The 19,078-nt window shown below is 35.9% G+C and overlaps 3 protein-coding genes across 7 annotated transcripts; 1 reads left to right on the top strand and 2 right to left on the bottom strand.

The window, feature by feature from the left end:
* Positions 1 to 1,724: 1,724 nt before the first annotated feature.
* LOC105200846 lies at positions 1,725 to 9,290 on the top strand. Of its 3 annotated transcripts, XM_026130054.2 has the most exons (6): positions 1,739 to 1,899; positions 4,442 to 4,617; positions 5,584 to 6,068; positions 7,637 to 7,912; positions 8,014 to 8,178; positions 8,282 to 9,290. In XM_026130054.2, exons 3-6 carry the CDS (start codon positions 5,652 to 5,654, stop codon positions 8,693 to 8,695), a joined length of 1,272 nt encoding a protein of 423 aa, XP_025985839.1. In that variant the 5' UTR covers positions 1,739 to 1,899; positions 4,442 to 4,617; positions 5,584 to 5,651; the 3' UTR covers positions 8,696 to 9,290. The 3 variants fall into 3 exon arrangements, with proteins under 3 accessions (XP_025985841.1, XP_025985839.1, XP_039315588.1); XM_026130056.2 differs by lacking the exon at positions 4,442 to 4,617 and having other exon boundaries at positions 1,725 to 1,899; XM_039459654.1 differs by lacking the exons at positions 1,739 to 1,899; positions 4,442 to 4,617 and having other exon boundaries at positions 4,695 to 6,068.
* Positions 9,081 to 14,746, bottom strand: LOC105200845 (SURP and G-patch domain-containing protein 1). Of its 3 annotated transcripts, none has more exons than XM_011168608.3 (9): positions 14,272 to 14,746; positions 12,925 to 14,132; positions 12,538 to 12,640; positions 11,143 to 11,324; positions 10,728 to 11,068; positions 10,237 to 10,561; positions 9,555 to 9,639; positions 9,327 to 9,456; positions 9,081 to 9,231 (listed from the first exon to the last, which is right to left on the bottom strand). In XM_011168608.3, the coding sequence occupies exons 1-9, from the start codon at positions 14,490 to 14,492 to the stop codon at positions 9,205 to 9,207; spliced, it is 2,622 nt and encodes an 873-aa protein (XP_011166910.1). In that variant the 5' UTR covers positions 14,493 to 14,746; the 3' UTR covers positions 9,081 to 9,204. The 3 variants fall into 3 exon arrangements, with proteins under 3 accessions (XP_011166910.1, XP_011166911.1, XP_039315582.1); XM_011168609.3 differs by having other exon boundaries at positions 10,728 to 11,065; XM_039459648.1 differs by lacking the exon at positions 9,081 to 9,231 and having other exon boundaries at positions 9,342 to 9,482.
* A 464-nt stretch (positions 14,747 to 15,210) lies between these two features.
* On the bottom strand, positions 15,211 to 18,594 carry LOC105200847 (zinc finger protein 292). Its single transcript, XM_011168612.3, has 4 exons — positions 18,160 to 18,594; positions 17,592 to 17,692; positions 16,439 to 17,425; positions 15,211 to 16,361 (listed from the first exon to the last, which is right to left on the bottom strand). Exons 1-4 carry the CDS (start codon positions 18,271 to 18,273, stop codon positions 16,232 to 16,234), a joined length of 1,332 nt encoding a protein of 443 aa, XP_011166914.1. The 5' UTR covers positions 18,274 to 18,594; the 3' UTR covers positions 15,211 to 16,231.
* Positions 18,595 to 19,078: the final 484 nt, after the last annotated feature.

The raw sequence follows: 19,078 nt of genomic DNA, 5'->3' as shown, positions 1-19,078 counted from the left end.
GAGAAGCTCAGCTCTGGAAGAAACGGACCAATTATTTCCTGCGAAGATTAAAATTAAACGATTTTTCAGAAATGCGCCACGCCTTCCTCGATTACTACAATGTAAAACCTTGTATTATACGAGAACCAATCGTCTCTGACGCTTTCTTCGTGACGCATTGTTCTTGAAACACTTACGGAGGCAGACGCCAATGAAATCATTGTGCAGCACATGCATATGACTGCAGAGAAAACAGTTTTCCGACTCGCAACGTTTTAGAAAATTCAACCGTCAACATTAAATGTAAAACAAAAATTTTATAAAATCAGCTGGCATAAATTTAAAACAAATTAAATACTGTATATTTACAGCCATTGACAAAATTATTAGGCACCCTTGCTTTTTTTAAAATTTTTTATAACTAAATTGCGTAAACTAAAAAATAAGTTATAAAAAACAATGGTGAACCAAGCAAACATTAGTTTATGTGGTTATTTAAGAAATAAATGATAACATTTATAAAGATAGTGTTATGTATTTCTTTATAAATTGAAAAAATTGTTAAATAAATAGGGTGCCTAATAATTTTGTCAATGGCTGTATAAGGCCAAAGAAACTAGCAAACAGTTGAATGTCTCTCTCAGTATAAATTAAGTCTCTCTAATTCTTCATTCAAAACGTAAACAACTCTACGGAATCCTCTCTTAAGAGGATCCAATAATTGTGTACAACGTGTAGTGTATTAATAATAATTGTATGCATTCAGTATGAATGCATGTAATTTTACATTAACGGAGAGATACACAATTATTATTAATACGCTACATGTTGCACATAATTATGAAATAATGTCGACATCATTGTGTATATCTCTGACTATGTAAAATTATACGATGCATACTGAAGAGAACTCCGTAGAACCGAAACGTCGTCTATGTTTTGAATGTAGAATTAAAGAGATTTTATTTATATCGATGACATCCAACTGTTTGCTCGTTTTATTGATTTTGTTGATACATTATTTAATTTGTATTAAATGTAAATCGATCTTGAAGTCGTCCGATCAGAGCCTATAATTCTCAATAGATAATGACATCCTATACTTAATTCTGTTGCAAAGATAAAAAAACCGGCTATCCGTTATAAAGATTTATATTGTCGATTATAAATATTTATATAAAGATTGAAGTTGAAGAGCTATCAATTCAAAGATGAAACATGTTTCTTCAATCCATATCGATAGCGATATCGAGATTTTACGCAATATCAGTCTCCGACCTTTCCTCATCATGAATCTGCAAAATATGACAAAAAATTTACAATAAAATTTCAATAGCGCAATAAACTGTGGACGTAAACGAGAAATACGTTCACGGCTTCCAATACACATGCACTATGAATGCTCATAAATATGACTGAGCTGATACACAATACGTTTGTTTGTTTTCCTGCTTCTCATTTTTTGCTTCTTTGCAAAATTTATTGAAATTGACGAGATAAAAGTTAACGAACGCCACAAGAGACAAAAAATACGTGACAAGAAACGCGATTGTTAATAAAATGATTTATAAAGTATAATAGGCAAACGAGTAATAGACGAGAGGCAAGATGCTGTAAGCATAGAGCACATTATAGATTACGTCACTTCTAGATAGTACGTGCAAACGACAATAAGTGTAATTGGAGTCGACTATGATCTCAACTCAGTCATATGACGATGACTAGTCACATCTGACGTAGATGAAAAATCACGTGGCTGTTTTATCTGTATTAGACATAATCTGGCAGTACTCTGCGATCGGCAGCGCATATCGGAAGGATACGTTTGGAGAATCGTGCTGCTTCAGGGTGAAGATAACGAAAGGGAAAGCGGAGGAAACAGAAAGAGAGAGAGAGAGAGAGAGGAAGAGAAAGAGAGAGGTAAGAGGCGTGGATCAAAGTGGATCGGGCGGATCGTGACGAGGGGAGACAAGCGGCGAGTAAAGGCAAATTAAAGTGGAAAGGGAAAAGAGGAATTAGAGGAATAACGACGCGCGGTCGCGCTCGCGCCCGATTGTCTCTCAACTAACGAACGATCCGACCGGTTTGTCCGCGTCGGCCGTTTATTTGCGCCCGGGCTGATCGCGAGAAACGAAGAAAACGAGGTTCGACGGCGGCGGTCGGGACCGCCGCGGGCCAAGTCTCTCGTTCGTTTATTACATCGAGGATACTGGAGTAAGGCCGAATCGGCGCGCGGCGCGCGAGTCCGCGACTCCGACTTGCTGGAGAATGGTGTTGTATCGCCTTGAAATATCCCGGTCCGCTATGATACAATCTCCGCGATTATTATGTGCCTCTCGATCGTTGGGCAATCGGGATCGATGAAAAAAACGGATCTCTCCCTTCGCTTCGCCGCCCCCGAGGGGGCATCCGCTCGCGCGTCATCTGCGAGAGGACACGTCACAGCGCACCACCACCGATCGCGGCGTGTCAACGGCCCCGATCGACAGCGAACGCGATCTCTCTCGCTGCGATCGCGCGGAAAATCGGAGTGTCATCCTGCGAACTAAGTTAAGTTCCTTCCGAAGGGAAGGGGACGTCGTTTCGTCGCGTGCGAAACCAACGTCTCGGGCACGCCACCGCCACCACCGCCGCCGCCACGCCGTAAGGTTTGCAACGACGCTGAGAAATGAATAAATTATAGGGATCGCGATACTTACTATTCTCTCTTTTTTTTTCCAACAAAGCTATTTACGCGGACAATGAGCGGTGAGCGAGTTTCAGCTGTAAGGTAACGCTGAAAAGTTAATAACGTTCCGCCAACGTAACATTAAAGACGTATATGTAATGTGCTTACTGGAGACGACATACTTCATCCGTCATACTTTTCAAGTCTGAAATTAAATAGATGCGTAGTTAGAAGATAGAATGATTTTTGCTCAAGTACCTAAAAGAATATTATATAAAAAACCAAATGATTAATTGAATTGTGTACATGCGCGGCTGAAGAAGACTAAAGCTAAGTTGAAACTATTAATGCCGTATTTAAATTTACGTCGTAACATATGACTGTGAAATACATATGAATGAGAAAAAGATCCATGTTACTTTAGCTTCCTAGTTATTAACTTATTTTATTTTTATTATAATTAACGAGCCACACTCTAAAGAAATTTTTATCCAAAAGAAATTAGCTAGATACAGATCTAAAAAATAATACTGTTTGACCGTATCAAAATAAAATTGTGAAGGACACTCGAGCATGACGAGCAATGTTGCAATTTTGACATTTTAATAACCGGTTTCAGTGTTCTACAAAATTATTTTGATGCAAATGTAAAATTATTTTCAGACCTGTAGTAAAATTTTGAGATACTCTAGCAGAGCCATTCTTTCCTCGTAAAAGGAAAAATATGAAAAATGCAAACTTCTGTTGTAGAACGCACGTAGAAATATTCTCGCTTCGAGTGACCTCGCGTACCTGTCGAGGAAAAAAAATAAAATAGGGCAAGGTGCCACCTTGCTAACAATAATATTCCCAGGGCTCTCCAGCACACAAAAATAAGTTGCAATGGATAGAAAGGAATTTATTTCGACATTTTCGTGCGAATTCGTGCTTTAGTTTTTTCGAATCCTAAAATAATATAAATACAATATGGATATGATGTAATAATAATATGGATATGAGTACATTCGAATTCAACATGATGAATAATTCATTTTGTATTTCAAAATTTACCTAAATTAAAAAATAATGTAAAATGTAAAGGGACATAAATCCATTCAAATTCAAAATAATAAATAGTTTATTTCGCATTTCAACTCATTTGAATTCAATAGTTTTTAATAAATTAATATGAATGCAATTTTCAATCCATTTGAATTTATTTTCGTTTGCTAGGTTCGTCGAGTGCATCGATGAGCCGTTCCTAGCGAGCAATGACCTATCGAAATGCTATCAGTTTGATGATTTTGACATTGAATCTACGTCGATTCGACATCGATTCTGTTTATCATTTCTTATTTCGCAAGGCTATCACATTCAATGTGATTATCCTTAAATTCCAAATTCCTGCTGGAAGTTTTACGGGCACTTCCGCGAGGAAACGACTGACGATAGTTTTCTTTTTTTTTCGTACCATCGAATTCTCCTCTATCTAAATAGCGATTACATCACACTTTCGAAAACGAAAGTGCAACGTATGAAAGTCACGATTACGCAAGCGGCTAGTACAAGTTGGCAAATTGTGTAGGGTCACAACGTGTGCGATTGCCACCGTACGTAAAGATCCTCTTGGCCAACTTGTAAGCGGGATAAGATACCGATTGTTCCTCTAACAGCCGATTTCCCGTTTGCACCACGGCCAGCGTGTGCATCGCCGTCGCATCTCTGATAAGAAGCGCGGGAACCTTCTCGCCTATAACTTTCTGTTTATTTAAATCAAGAATTTCTTTCTTGAGAATTTCTCTTCTTATTTTACAGAGTTTTATAAGACATCGCCGAGCGTTTTTTATCCGGTCAGTAAAGTGAGCGGATCGAATTGTTCACAAGAGCGTTTAGGATTATTTAGGATCTGCTGTGGTCTATGCCGATATAAACGAGAATTCCACGAACACTTCGCACCCATATATTTTAAATATATAAGTAAAGAAGCAAAAGTAAGTAAAATACATTTTGATGTTTGCCGATCTGCTCTCTAACAGCATATGCTATCGAACGAATATCGCGATATCGTACAAATATACGTACGATATCTTAATATTGTACGAATATTCGTACGATATCTAGAATATTCGTACGATATCTTGTGCTGTTAAGATTACTTATACATTTTCTTTGTCGTTTGAAAACAAATAAAAGTATTTTATCGGTATTTCCTGTATAGCTGCTCAAGAGAGAAATTACATAGGTACATATTTATATTTATATTTATATTTATATTTATGTATTTATTTTTTAAAGACTATATAGAGTAAACTTAAGTAGACTATCCGTAGGAAATACCGTTTCTCGATTGGAAACGGGTAAAGGCACTTTAATTGGAGAAATGGTGGTCAGTATCTCGCCACGCCTCACACTCCTCTCTTTTCCTTCCTTTCTCTGTTGCGCGTTTGGTATAAAAATAACTAACAGATGTAAGCGACACGACCGTACTCCCGAGCGCCTTTCGTTCTAAGTAACGTTAAAGGTGAACAGCCTTTTTAATAGGGTTACACACGTCAGAAATATATAATTTATAATTCTATCGCACATATTTAACATATTTGAGATAAAAGGAAAGAGAGAGAGAGAGAGAGAAAGAGGGGAGACGAGAAGACCGCGAAAGATGTATAGCGCACAGAAAGCTTCTTTCACAGAGCTTGCAATGATACAAACTAGATTAAATCGAAAATAATCGCGTATTTATTTCACAATGTTTATAACATGCCTAGTAACGATTTACGAAGCAAGAACGTCGCGATAACGAAAATCATATAAACGATGCTTTTCAACGATCGTCCCAGTAATCGGTCTCTTATCATCGAGGTGTGACAAACAGTCGCGTGCATAACAGCTAGAATTATACCCGTCTCAGCGATTTGAAACAAAGTTTATAAGAGTATTATTATTGCCTCTGTCGTAAGGAACAAAGTAAGAGCAACATCCGGTCGATCTCCGCGCGAGAGACAGAGACAGAGACAGAGAGAGAGAGATGGCAAGCGCCGAGGACATCCGAGAAAGAGAGATGGCAGACGAGAAAATTATGTTCGAACGGTTGCACGATTATTTACGTGAATATGCGAAAACCATCAAGCTGGCGGCTCCAAAAATTCACGTAACCGAGGGCACCAATAAAGGCGACAATTACGTTAGCCTCGTTTGTCGCGGCACGATCGAGGGGATCGAGGATGGAATCGAGGCCAAGAGACTCGAGCTTATTCTCAAAACTACGCGGACGTACCTCTCCGAGGAGGTTTTGAGTGACCAAAGCGTCACACCGTTGTTCCAGCGCGAGGCATTTTTCTATCAAGAGATACTGCCGATCTTCAAAGAGACCATGAAGGAACGCGGCGGGATGGCCGATCGCTTCCCCGTTTTATTGGACTATAACGATGCAACTGGAAAAGAGGTAATTTTGCGGTTCACCACTGCTAAACCGTAACTGTGATCCATACCGATGAGGCAGCAACATCACGTAGGGCACCGATGTAATCGCATATGTAAATTTCATACGTTGCCTTTACATAATCTCTTTTCTTGCGCGGAATATTATATAGCACGCGGCCACACGTAATGAGGCCGCAAGAAAGATAACTGATCGGCAATCATTTCTTTAAGGAAGTCAAATAATTGAACGATACTGTGTGTAGTGCTGCGAGTGTAAAATTTCAAACATTACTTCATTGTTACCTGGAACATTATCTTTTATTTCGATCAGTTGAAGCCGTTTGACTCCTACTCTCCTCACGTTCTCAGAGACAATCGCGCGCGATGCGTTGCTAAATTGGCTCGACGAGATTTATACGTGTAATAAAACGCAGGCATCACCGTCGCGAAGTGAAATGTCGATTTATAATGACACACGGATATACACGGGCGCGCATATGCGCCCGTCCGGGCATAATAAACTGGTTTAAAGATTATCAAGTGAGACATAAGGTCCGGTTAACCTTTGCATTACGCAATATTTTCGCTAATGACCAATCTGCATTTAAGCACTATAGCCAAAGAATTCTCTTATATTCTCTTATCTCTATAGCGCGCGCCAATGGCTCCAATTTCGCGCGTTTGCAAAATTATCGATTTCGGAAAAACGGAACGAGTTCAACTCATCGAGCGCGCTTCCTTTTAAATCGCAACCCTCCGATTGTTCGTTCGAAAGCTATCGTATAAATATTATTTCAAGTTTATATAAGAAAACGGCCTGCACAATCGCAATCGGTATATAACGGCAAATAACGGCATATCTTCCGCAATTTTTGGAGTCTTTTCACCGTTTTCATATTTAACAGTAAAAGCCGATGTAATCAATGCTAGGCACGCGGTAGAGGAGCAAAGTGCTTGATAATTAGATGGCTCGCGAAAGTACATACATGGCACGTATATACTTCTTTAAAGACTTGATTCTTGTTTGGCACGTAACTTCACGTACGTAATATCCCTGACATTTTGATGAAAGAACTCTTGCGCGCAAGACGTTAAAAAAAAATGAGTTAAGGTAATTACGTTGTAATGGCAGAGGTGTCCTTATCTTATCTTGCACAAGATGTAATAACTTACTATCTATTAATCAATAATTATATTTGTTTAACGATAAGATTTAAAATTTTAGTAAGAAGAAATTATTTCATTAATTTATTTAATATTTCATTAATTTTTAATTTGCATTGCAATTTGCAGCTGCTTTTTTGGTGAAGAATTCATTTACATCACGCGCACGCGTATGCCGTGCATACACATAAACAAGGAACTCATTCATCGTCAATAGACAACTACGAATATCTGTTCATAAGATGACGTGACTCGACAACGTTGCGATTATCATCCTTAGTTATCTCATAACATGATAAACTTTCACATGTTCCTCATGTAGCGCGATTACCGAGATTAGATTTGTATCTTTTCTATAGAATATTTCTTTATTTTCCAAAGCGACGAGAAACGGACGTTTAGATAACGATATGTAATTGACCGTAGATACTGATGTTCGAAAGTCTAACGCCCCAAGGTTTCGTGATGTCGGAGACAAAAATTATGGATTACCCGCATGCCAGCTTGGCGATAAAATGCCTAGGTGAATTTCACGCGTATAGCTTCATTACGCGCGCGGCAAATCCGGCGGGCTTCGAGAAATTGAGGCAAATGAAGGATCCCATATTTCAACAACCAGATGAAAACGGTGAACCTACATCAAAATTAAATCGAGATAAAATGGAACATAAAACAAAAATATTCGTCGAAGCCATATTTAAGGTGATTTATATTTTATTGGTCTTTAAAAATCGCTATCAAAATTTATTAAAATTTGAATTGTTTTTTTTATTTTTTTTTTTTTGTACTTTATGCACGTATAGGTTTTAGCAAATGAAGACAAACATTATATAGAAAGATATCAACAATTCATAGAAAAGAGTCAACAGCACTTGTATGATGTAACCGATGGAAAAGCTGCTGAGCCATACGCTGTTGTAAACCATGGTGACTCTTGGACTAACAACATGCTTTTCAAATACGACCAAGTGTGTACAGTTAGATACTTCCTCGATGAAATATGTTATTTACGTTAAGTCAATATAGATAAGCACACTTTCACATCTTATACATGGCATTGTTTCCTTTCAGGAGAAAAATCCGTACGACTTGCGTTTCGTAGACCTTCAGATCTGTCGTTACGCATCTCCCGTTTTAGATCTACTTTATGTATTTTTTTGTTGCTGCACTCAAGAAACAAGGAGTAAATATTATGAACAACTAATAGACGAATATTACGAAAAATTATCCAATACTATCGAAAAAGCTGGTTACGATCCCAGTCTACTTTTTCCTTACGAGGCATTATCACAACATTTGGCCAAATTCGGGAAGTATGGAGCAATAATGGCTACTTACACTTTACACATATTTACTAGTAATGATATGGACTTGAAAAAGGCATATGACGAAGACTTGCTCCGAGATAGAGCAGAAAATGACAGCGTTTTTAAAAGTATGGTAAGAGGCACTTTTAAAGATCTTATTGATAGAAATTATATATAAATGAATATTTTCACAATATATACACATTGCAATACAAAAAAGGGGGAAAGCACGGGATTGTTAGAAAATGCTTTGTATCAACCTAACTTAGAAATGAATCTAGCTAAATTACACATGTACATACAAACCTACCTCACTGGGTTAAGAAAATTTCATTAGTAAAGATTTATATAAACATAATTCATAAAAATTGTGTAAATATTTGTTTTTATGCTTCTGTAGTTTCGTACATAAGTTTTGCTGTAACAAATAGAAATGTATTAAAAAAGTAATACTCTAAATAATTGTCTTTGTAAAAATTTCATTACTTCAGCTACTAAAGAAAGAATAATGCGCGACTAAAGTACAAAAAATTAATGATAACGATTGCATTTAGAAAAAGGCGAAAATTGTATAAGAGATATATTTTAAAATGAAATATACAATTTCAAATATACAAAATAAAGGCAATCTACTACATTGTTCTGTAATAAAAGGAATATTAGTTTAGTGATAATATATTTTAGCTTTTAGTAATAAGGTCTTCTTGGATTATTCTGAAAAAAAAAATGTAATAATTAAAACAACAAGTAGATATTTTCTACTTATAAATGTCTTTGTGTTATTTTATTATAACAATCGCGACACTTACTAATGGATTAGGCCTAAATCTGTAAGCAAGCATCATTCGTTTTCTATATGCATCAAATTCATCATCATCCCTAGATACCCCGTCTGGTCTTTCAGAGCCTAAACCTGCGCTATCGAGTCTATTTGTCGCTCTAGAAATATAATTATTAATCAAGAGCTTGAAAATATTAATTAAACTTATTCGATACAAAAAAAACAACAATTAGTAATGTAATAAAAAGAGCATTACTTGTTAATTGGTTCAATACGACCGCTACCCTCGCTACCCAACCCTTGTCCTTCGCTCCATCCAAGCTTTTGTAACATCTGAAATCCTGTAAGTAAAAAAATGTTATGAGATTATTGAAAATTTTAACAAAAAACTATTTGCACTTATATATATATGTCGCAGGCAAATAGCAATTTTAGGAAAATAGTATCTGACTAGGCAAATAGCATTTGCCAGGTTAGGTTAGGTTAGAATAAATTACATAATTTTTGTGTTTTTAAAGCAGGCATTTTGTGTTTTTAATTCTCTACTTTAAATACACCACATGCTTGCTTGAAAAACACAAAAATTCTATAATTATTGGGTTTTTAAAGCAGGCATTTTGTGTTTTAATTCTAAGCTATTTGACCAGGCAAATGCTATTTGCCTAGTCAGATACTATTTTCCTAAAAATTGCTATTTGCCTACGACATATATATATATATATATATATAATTAATATTTAATTTAAAATACTCAAATTAAAAATTAATAGTAGTTAAAAATTAATAAGAAATAATCAACAAATTAACCATTATTTATATTTAGTTTACATCGAAAACTTTGATACAAATACTAAGTATTACATCGAACGTATCAAGCGATTTAAATTAAGTAATTATATACATATTGTATATTAATAAAGAATATAAAAGGAACATACCTATATTATCTTCCTTTAATTTATATTCTTTATAGTCGCTCAAATCAGGTTCTTTTCCTTGCTTCACGGCATTATATTGTTCCATAAATTTTTTTAGTTCATCCGGTGGTAAAAAATCGCCAATGTGGTGTTTGCCTTCCGCTTGCGCAGTTAATTCTTCGGCCCACATCTGTGTCGCCTCCATTTCAGCAGATCTCAATTTGTGCTCCCAAGTTCCTCCTTCTGTTTCTTCATCACTGTCGTACTCGTATTTATGTTTTCCTTGTGCTTCCAAACGTTTCACTTCTTCTCTTTTTCTTAAGAGATTTTGGTATAAAAGATTTATCTAAAAAAATATTATATGTATATTTTTCTGTGTACAAAATAATTAATCCTTAAAATTCATTTTTCACTTGTTCACATTTTCATATATGTATAATCAAACGGAAAAAAATGAATTTTAATATACTCTGTATATCTTTTACAATTGATGCAACACAATAAATGTTTACCTTATAATGATCCTCTGCTTTTTTCCATTGTTCTTCACTTAAATCGAGTGTACCAAACGTTTGTCTTGCATAATGAATAAGTGCAGGATCATTCCTTGAAATCTTGGTAAGCATCGGATTCTTTGATTTAACATGTTGTCTCTTCGTTGGAGAAGGAATTATAACTGCGGGTTGCCCAATTTGTCCCGGTATAGCTATACCAGGTTGCGGAAGTATAGCACCTGATCTATTAGCAGAAGGTACATTTGTTTCCGTAACAACAACCTTATTGTCTGGATCACCCCAGCGACTACGTTTTCTTCTTTTCCGTTCTTCCTTATTATCGTCCTTTGACTGATCTGCTAACAACGGCATACATGTATATAAAACATGTATAATAAAATTTATCATATATCATCGAATTTATATAGTTTACCATGTGACGTTGAATGAGATTTCTGAGATTTATCTGCCTCATCATTGTCACTAAGAGCTTCTTCAGGACAATAAAGTTCTGCACCACTGTTTTTCTTATCCTTATCTGGCTTCTCTGCACGTAATTTTGAAACCAATCCCCTGTACTGCAGATACGCTGCACTTTGCTTTTGGTGCAGAAACCTTGATTAAAATGATACTTAAAACGCTGTCTAGTAATATGTATTCCTATAGATACAATACTTTCATAGAAGAAGTGTAACGTTAATATAGACGTGAAGTAAAAAGTAGCAGAATAAAATCTAAAATTTTGTTGGATTAAGGAAATTGGAGTCATTGATTACATATAGTATGTTTGGCATTTCAAAATATACGCAACATATAAACATCAAAAACAAGAAATAGTATAAGTATAAAAGAATATAATTATGTTTCAAAAGATATGAGTATCACTTGAGAGATGTGTAATAAAATTTTTAAATGATAATAATGGAATATATTTTTTTGTTTTTAATTATATTAAAAATCGTATAAAATTTAAATTTAGAAATGTAAAACATTTCATATTACTAGTGTAGCATAAATATCTAATGGACATAGATAAATATGTAAATATTTTATAAATATATCTAGATATTGGATATTATTTAAAACTTTGTTATCTTAATATAATAATGTCTTATTATTTAATTAATCATTATATCTTTGTTAAACACGTTAAAACTGAAATAATTGAAACTTAATTCTTAAAAAAAAATATATTTAAAAGTAAAAGAATATCAGCAAGCAAATGTACGTAAAAAACTCTATTAAAAAATAATTACACTCAAGCTCTTTTATATATCTCTTGTAACATACTTATAAATTTCAAATTTTTAATTTTTTTCATGAGAAAAATATCATAATAAGTTAGTAAAAATAGAACATTAAAATCTACAAGAAAAACAATTTTCTACGCTAAGAGTCATGTGTTGTTAAATATATATGACACAATTATTATGATTGCAAGAAAAAATATGTTCAATAAGGGAATGCATTCGTCATTAACAATTTTATCAAACCTATAAAAAATAGCTTGCTTTGAAAAAATAAAAAAACATGTAGACAAAGTTCTGTAATCGGCAAATCTTTTTGCGACTGACAATTGATATTTAGGAATGCAAGCACATATTTACAACAATTCACATTAAGCGGACATTCAACAAAATTGTACATTAAATTTTTCATGTTACTAAGATGTCAAAATATGACATGATCTGTATAGAAATTTGTACAATGTCCTATAATACAAAATAAAATATTATCGTCCTAGATATTATAAAAGTATTAATTATATTACAAACAAGGAATAGGGGAATGGAAATACAAAACGAGGACCAGTGAGGACAGTAGTTACCATAATTTAGGATCTTGGGCATTCTTCTCTCGCACTTCTTGTTCAATCTCATCCCCACAGTCAGCCACGATTCGTGCCAGCTGCTCAGCCTCTACTAAACACACTTAGAATCCCTTGTCAGATACTTTGTATAACAATCTATAATCCCAAATTTCTGTGTGTGTTTATATATGTAATTTTACTAATTACGATAAAAAAAATATTGTACATGTTAATTCTATGTTATTAATTTTTATATGGTACTATCTTACAACAAGTTATCTTCCAAACATCCCGCGATATCGTTAAAATTGTGCAAGAGATAAAACAAAGTGTTTAGTGCTTATAAATAACATTAAACAGTTATGCAATACACAAGAAACATATTTCTTAAGTGTGATATCATACCTTGTTGTTCAGAACTTTGTAGATTAGCCGGTGGTCTCACAGGTGGTGGAATTTGTACATTGGGAGGACCCACCGAAATAGGTACCTGATTGGAAAGAGGATAGCCACTGGATATAAGACTACGCGCCGGTGCTGCATTGGGAATAACATTGGGAGGTGGGATATTTGGTGGAGGGATATTTAAGTTTGGTGGTGGAATCGAATTGATGGTCGATGGAACGGTGTGCACTGGTGGAGGTGCTGACATTATCATAGATGTTATCACATTTGGAGGTGGAACATTGGCTACGTTTGGTACTGTTACCACAATGGCTTGAGAGCCTGAGATAGGCATCATGGTCGGTGGCATTTGCGACATTGGTGGCAAAATATTCGGTGGTGGTATGTTAGGCGGAGGGATATTCGGAGGCTGTAAACTGGTGTTACACGCTGGCGGTGGTACGCTGCATTGCTGTGGATTTTGTGTGATAATGTGTTGTTGTGCGTTCGACGGTGAGGGTAGATTAGGCATTGGCATAGCTTGAGACATTTGTATATTTGGGGGTGGGATATTTGTATTCGGCGGAATGCTCTGAATAGGAGGAGGTGGTGGAGGACGTATGATATGTGGTGGTGGTGCGATTTGCATTCTGACATTATTAGAATGTTCATTCATGTTAGTGTAATTATTGCTAAAACTTTTTGACACTGGTATCCTCTGCATGTGTGCAGACGGAATGTTTGGTGTTAAATTCCTTATATTGGGAGGTGGTATATTCGTCATCTGCATCTGCACCGGTTGAGACATAAGGGATGGGATGGAAGAGACATGATTGTTGTTCTGAATTGGAAACTGTTGCTGACTGAACTGCGCACGCTGCCCGTTTTGCGATTGGTTATAACTATGTCGTGTCTCTGGACTAGGTGGTGATCTTCGTCTAGTAGGCGACGGACTTGACGACGAACTACGCTTCCTATCTGAACTTCTTCCCCATCGCGTATCGTTTCTTCTGCGATCCCGCCTGCTGTCCCAATCTCTACTCTTTTCATTACTACGCTTTCTTTCTCTGTCTCTTTCTCTCGTACTTTCATAGCTTCTCTCATCTTTTCTTTTATCTTCCTTGTCCTGTTCTTGTTTGCCAGTTGATTTATTGGCTATCTTTTTAAACTGATCAAGAAAACTGCCATCATTGGCAAACACATTCATGGTAGGTTTTTCATCGTCCTCCCTAAAGATAAACAATGGATTTTATACTTTTGCGATTGATACAAAAGATTTCAAACGCGTAAATTACAATGTAAATTTCGTCCACAAGACCGAGCTGACGCGACGTAACGTGACACACAGAAGAGATTTACTTCACTTACTTTGGAGCAGTGTTCTTACTAGTTGGTGTCGTCGAGGTTGACGAGCTTGACTTCTTTATACATTCCACGGCTTCCTTCGCTTTCTGTTCCTGCAGTTTTGCTTGAATTTCCATCTTCTTCTGTTGAATGATCTGTTCTTGCTTTGACATCTGCGCGAAACGCTCATTTCGCGAAGTTTTTGACACAAACGGATCGGACCCCTTCACACCACGATACGCCATTTTTATCAGACGTTTAGCCTGTTGTTCTCGCAACCGGCTTCGAGATTTTTTTACGGGCGGATGATCAGAAAGGAATCTTTAAATCTCAAACTATTTTTTATCCCAGAATCGCGCGTCGACAGATACAAAAGATTTACACTCGACTACACGTAATAGAGTTTCATACATTTCATATTTCATTCGAGTAATGTCGACGTCGGCCATTTTTATTTTTTACTTGCGTAATGTCTGCCAACCGAAGTTAAATTGAGACGGCAGATCGTTATGTTACTACTTCTAGATGTTCCATTGCCAATTGTGTTCTCAATTATTACCATTTATATTAGGCGAAAGCCCATCTATAGAACGGGCGTAGCCAATTGAACTGCATGCTCCGGAAATAAGCCAATCACCCGGCAGATCTTAAGAACGCAGCAATATGGCGCTTTTGATAGAGATTTTTCAGTCATGTTATATATCTTTCGAATCACGAACCTTTAATTAAATCGTGATTGACTCACGATTTAAATCAGGATAGAAAAAATATTGTATTACAATGACTTTTATCTCATTTTAATAATTTTAAATAACAATTGTAAAATAATTATTAAAATAATTTTAATAATTTAATAGTTAAGTGTTTGGTAATAGAAACAAAAATACAAGTTTCTCTAAATGTGAAGCATTATTTTCAACAATTTTATTAACGATTACACAGATTGTTTATAGGATTTGTATGTTTCTGTTTCATCTCTAATATTGCACTTTATTTTTAAACATACAGACATACAAATAAAAATGCTATACAATACTTACGTTGCTATGTTATATATATATATATGTATATAACAAATATGTATACGTGTATATATATGTATATATATATACACACTGGTATAGTAAATATCGACATATACATATCGGTAGAAGGAATATAAGTTACATAAAAATGACATAATATAAAATAGTAAAAATCAGTACAGAGAGTCTCGTTATTACAAGTGCGAATCGCTGTAGCGGATTTAGCCTCTTATAGCGACGAGAAAAATTTATATTCATATAGAATGACATATGTATATACTTTTGGACTGAATTTTCTATTTATTCGAGCTGCTAGTCGTTCCGCCACAGCATACATCAAGCTGCTCGATAAACTTTCTTAAATACCGACAATATATTTATTGATCGATGTCAGAGTATCCTACAAAGCCCATATCTCTTACAATTACTAAAAGAGTCTATTGTAGTTAACAGCGTTCAATTACAGACCAAACACGTAAGCTTCAAGCAATGTAGTCGCGTAAAATTGGCTATATAATAATCTCTGTAAAATACTCTGAATTACCGTGATTTCTCGCTATTCCACACGTCGCAAAGGAGAGGACCTCCCCCACGAGATTAGAGTTAATTCCGAAAAAATTCCCTTCAACTATTAGCGATTATGAGTGTTGCGCTGCTTCCGGCGTAGTCGTTCAAATTAATATTATGCTTGGCTTGGAATTCAGTCTTAAAATTTCTCTACTGGGCAGTAGCGTCCTGCAATATCTCAGTAAATGAATGCTACGCCCATTGCCAGTCTTTCCGTTCGTGTCGCTCAGTGGAATCATCGGAGTGAACCTGATCGAAATACGTTTGTACAACATTTAACTCTACTTCACATTCCAGTACCTTGCCTCTGAAATAACGGCTTATTACGATTACTTGCGCTATGCGTGCGCAATGCCCGCAACGAGAGTAATATTACGAAAATCGCAAACACTTTACTGAAATACTTCATTGTTCTTGGTAGTTTGTACAACTGGCGGCTTGGAATTGGCATGATTGTCCTGATAATGCTTCCATAGGCCAGTTACGTTGTTTACCTGCGCACCACATCCAGGCATTTTGCATCTAGACATTAAATACTCAAATTTTGGAAAAGCTAATCAAACACTCACGTATATGTATTTATATGTCAGTTCACTTACATGAAGAAGCTGACTGTAGACGCCTTTCCTTGCTTTACCTTTGGCATTTGTTTACTGGTATTGGAATTAATTGCATTCGTGACTAATTTATGACTGTCTTGATGATGGCGATAATGCGATATGTATTTGTACTTCTTTCCGCAACCATTGACGTCGCACTTATATGTTTCCTGTTTGTACCTAGACATGCGTTGCTTCTTTGGGGTATACTCCTCGTCATCCGAACAGTTACTATTTGTTTCTATCGAGCTCTCTTCAATTTTCAAAGAACTCTCGCGCTCGAGACCGCTTCGAAAAACTCGTTCCATGTTTCCTAAATCTATTCTATGTTCCTGATTTCGTATATTTAAGTTGCATATTTCCGTTTTCATATTCTTCGTAATAGTTACGTCGCTATTTATATAAACCACATTATTCTTATCCTGCGTGCATTCCACTTGAAGAATCTCTTCACACTTTGATGTTCCAGTATCGTACTTTCGTAAGAAATTATCCTTAATTATAAGCAGATTTTCATTGTTAGAAAACTTGTTAATACCATTCAAAGATTCATTAGTTGAATAGTCCTCGCTGTTTGTAACAGTCGTAATCTTATTCTGCTCGTGACAAAACTCATTCTTCACCTGAATTTTAGTTTCATTTCTAATAGGACAATTTTCTTCCTTATTCCCATATTCTTCCTTTATAGTAAAATTTTCGCTTGGCAGTTGTTCATAACATCCTTCGTCAGTCTTTTGCATGACTTCCTCGTCTATTGCGTTTTCAGGGCCCTCGAAACAAATTATCTCAGGCTCCATTGGCAGTGTAGGTGGTTGTCTATGACAACTCTCAATATGCTCCTCGAGATTACCACTGGTAGATTGCAAAGATCCGCAATTGGTATATGGACATACAAAAACATTTGTTTCATTGTTGTGCCATTCTTGATAATGTCGCCACATGCTACCTGGATCTGACACTTCCTCTCCACAACCTGGTTCACGGCAACTGAGAAAAATAAAAAAAAACATTAATAAAATCTGAAAAATAAATCTAAACTTATATTACTAAATATTTTATCATAATACTTGATAAAAATCACATTGATCATATTGATCAGTTTGCAGATATTTTTTTTTTAATTTGTACAGCAATACAATGATTTTACACTCACATAAATCGAATTTTCAAAGCCTCTAATGCCTCGTGCGTCTTATATTCATCTTGATTAGTGAACACCTTACCGCAACCTCGTTGTTTGCAAGTGTATACTTCCTATATATTGAAAATTGATTTAAATATTAGTGAGATTTCATTGAATGTATAATATAGATTAAAAACATTTCAATATTGAAAGTTCCAATCATCAACGATATAAATGTATTCTATATTTTCATTATTATTAACCAATGTAAAAGTAATTTCTGTGTCTAACATTGATATCTGGACATAAGATTTTAAATCTGACACGTGATAAACCATAAGCTGAAGCAAATAACAGGCCAGTTTTAATTCATTCAAATCTAGAGTAAAGAATATGTACAAAGAAACAAAGTTTATTATATTTTTGCAATTCATCAACATATTTTTTTACAAAATACACGCACAAACTGGCTGCTCATCGGAGTAAACTCGTCGAAAGAAGTATTTCGCTTTTACAACCGCTCCAGTCTACTCTACTATTTGTTTTGGCTTAGGGGTCATCGACCCTAGGCGACCAATGGCTCTATCGTAAACTTCACCTTTTTCGGTGCGATTTCCTCGATGGTATGGTTCCGCGAAACAAATCTGATGACGCTGACCTCCGTGGGCCGATCGGCGCACGTCTCCGTACCCTGGCCCATCCTGCGGCCCATCGAGCGACCACGAGCAGGAGAGGACGAGCTCACTCACTCGCTCCGTTCACCGAGTTCACATAACCTGTATCCTCGTGTGACGACAAGTTTAACAGAAAAAATTTCGTTTTCGTTGAATAAAGCCTGCACAAAGTTCCACGGTCTCTCGACAGGGCCGACGCTTGGATCGCGGCGTTCACCGGCCAAACGCGCCCTCGAGTACGCACAGAAACACGTCGTCGAACCCAGCTCACATTATCACTCTGTCAATAATAACAATTACTTCTGTTGTCAAGTCAGTGCAGCGGAGTCGTTCCGGCCGCATCGACGACGACGCCGGTCGTTTTAGCGAATTGAGAACCGCTGCTGCGCGACCTACAATGGAACGACGCGCATCACGGATATGCGTAAAATGTCTTTGGAAGGCGTAAGAAACATAAAGAGATCGAATTAATTAAAATACCAACAATTTTCCAAATTTCCAAAAATTATCTACATATTCAAGAATTGCACTTTGAGAATTCACAAAATTTTACATCGCAAAAATTAAAAACCTCAATAATACTCTTTTGATGAGTTTTGGAACGCATGTGGAGCTACGGCGATCTCTTTTTGAATAATATTACAAGTTCTTTGTTTTTTCGAAAGAGGTCTCTGCTGACAATTTGTTGTAAATACGTTCCAAAACTCACTCAAAAAAACTCTTCGTGAATTGCACGATAAACATGAAATTTTAAAAGCAGTTATGCTATAGCTGCATTCCAATATATACTGTCAGTACTAAAAATTTATAGTTCATGTTACATATATTATAAATTTTCAGTAC

This window comes from Solenopsis invicta, chromosome 2 (assembly GCF_016802725.1).
Source record: "Solenopsis invicta isolate M01_SB chromosome 2, UNIL_Sinv_3.0, whole genome shotgun sequence".
NCBI lineage: Eukaryota > Metazoa > Arthropoda > Insecta > Hymenoptera > Formicidae > Solenopsis > Solenopsis invicta.
This window is presented reverse-complemented; position numbering and strand designations above follow the sequence as displayed.

Coding starts and splice junctions, on each gene's coding strand:
- LOC105200846 (XM_026130056.2), top strand. CDS start 5,652: ATGGCAAGCGCCGAGGACATCCGAGAAAGAGAGATGGCAGACGAGAAA. Junction 7,913..8,013: donor TCGTCGAAGCCATATTTAAG/GTGATTTATATT, acceptor ATGCACGTATAG/GTTTTAGCAAATGAAGACAA. Junction 8,179..8,281: donor TGCTTTTCAAATACGACCAA/GTGTGTACAGTT, acceptor GTTTCCTTTCAG/GAGAAAAATCCGTACGACTT.
- LOC105200845 (XM_011168608.3), bottom strand. CDS start 14,492: ATGGCGTATCGTGGTGTGAAGGGGTCCGATCCGTTTGTGTCAAAAACT. Junction 14,133..14,271: donor AGTAAGAACACTGCTCCAAA/GTAAGTGAAGTA, acceptor GTTTATCTTTAG/GGAGGACGATGAAAAACCTA. Junction 9,232..9,326: donor GATTTAGGCCTAATCCATTA/GTAAGTGTCGCG, acceptor TTTTTTTTTCAG/AATAATCCAAGAAGACCTTA.
- LOC105200847 (XM_011168612.3), bottom strand. CDS start 18,273: ATGGGCCGCAGGATGGGCCAGGGTACGGAGACGTGCGCCGATCGGCCC. Junction 17,426..17,591: donor GCTTTGAAAATTCGATTTAT/GTGAGTGTAAAA, acceptor TATTTTTCTCAG/TTGCCGTGAACCAGGTTGTG. Junction 16,362..16,438: donor TCTACAGTCAGCTTCTTCAT/GTAAGTGAACTG, acceptor TTTAATGTCTAG/ATGCAAAATGCCTGGATGTG.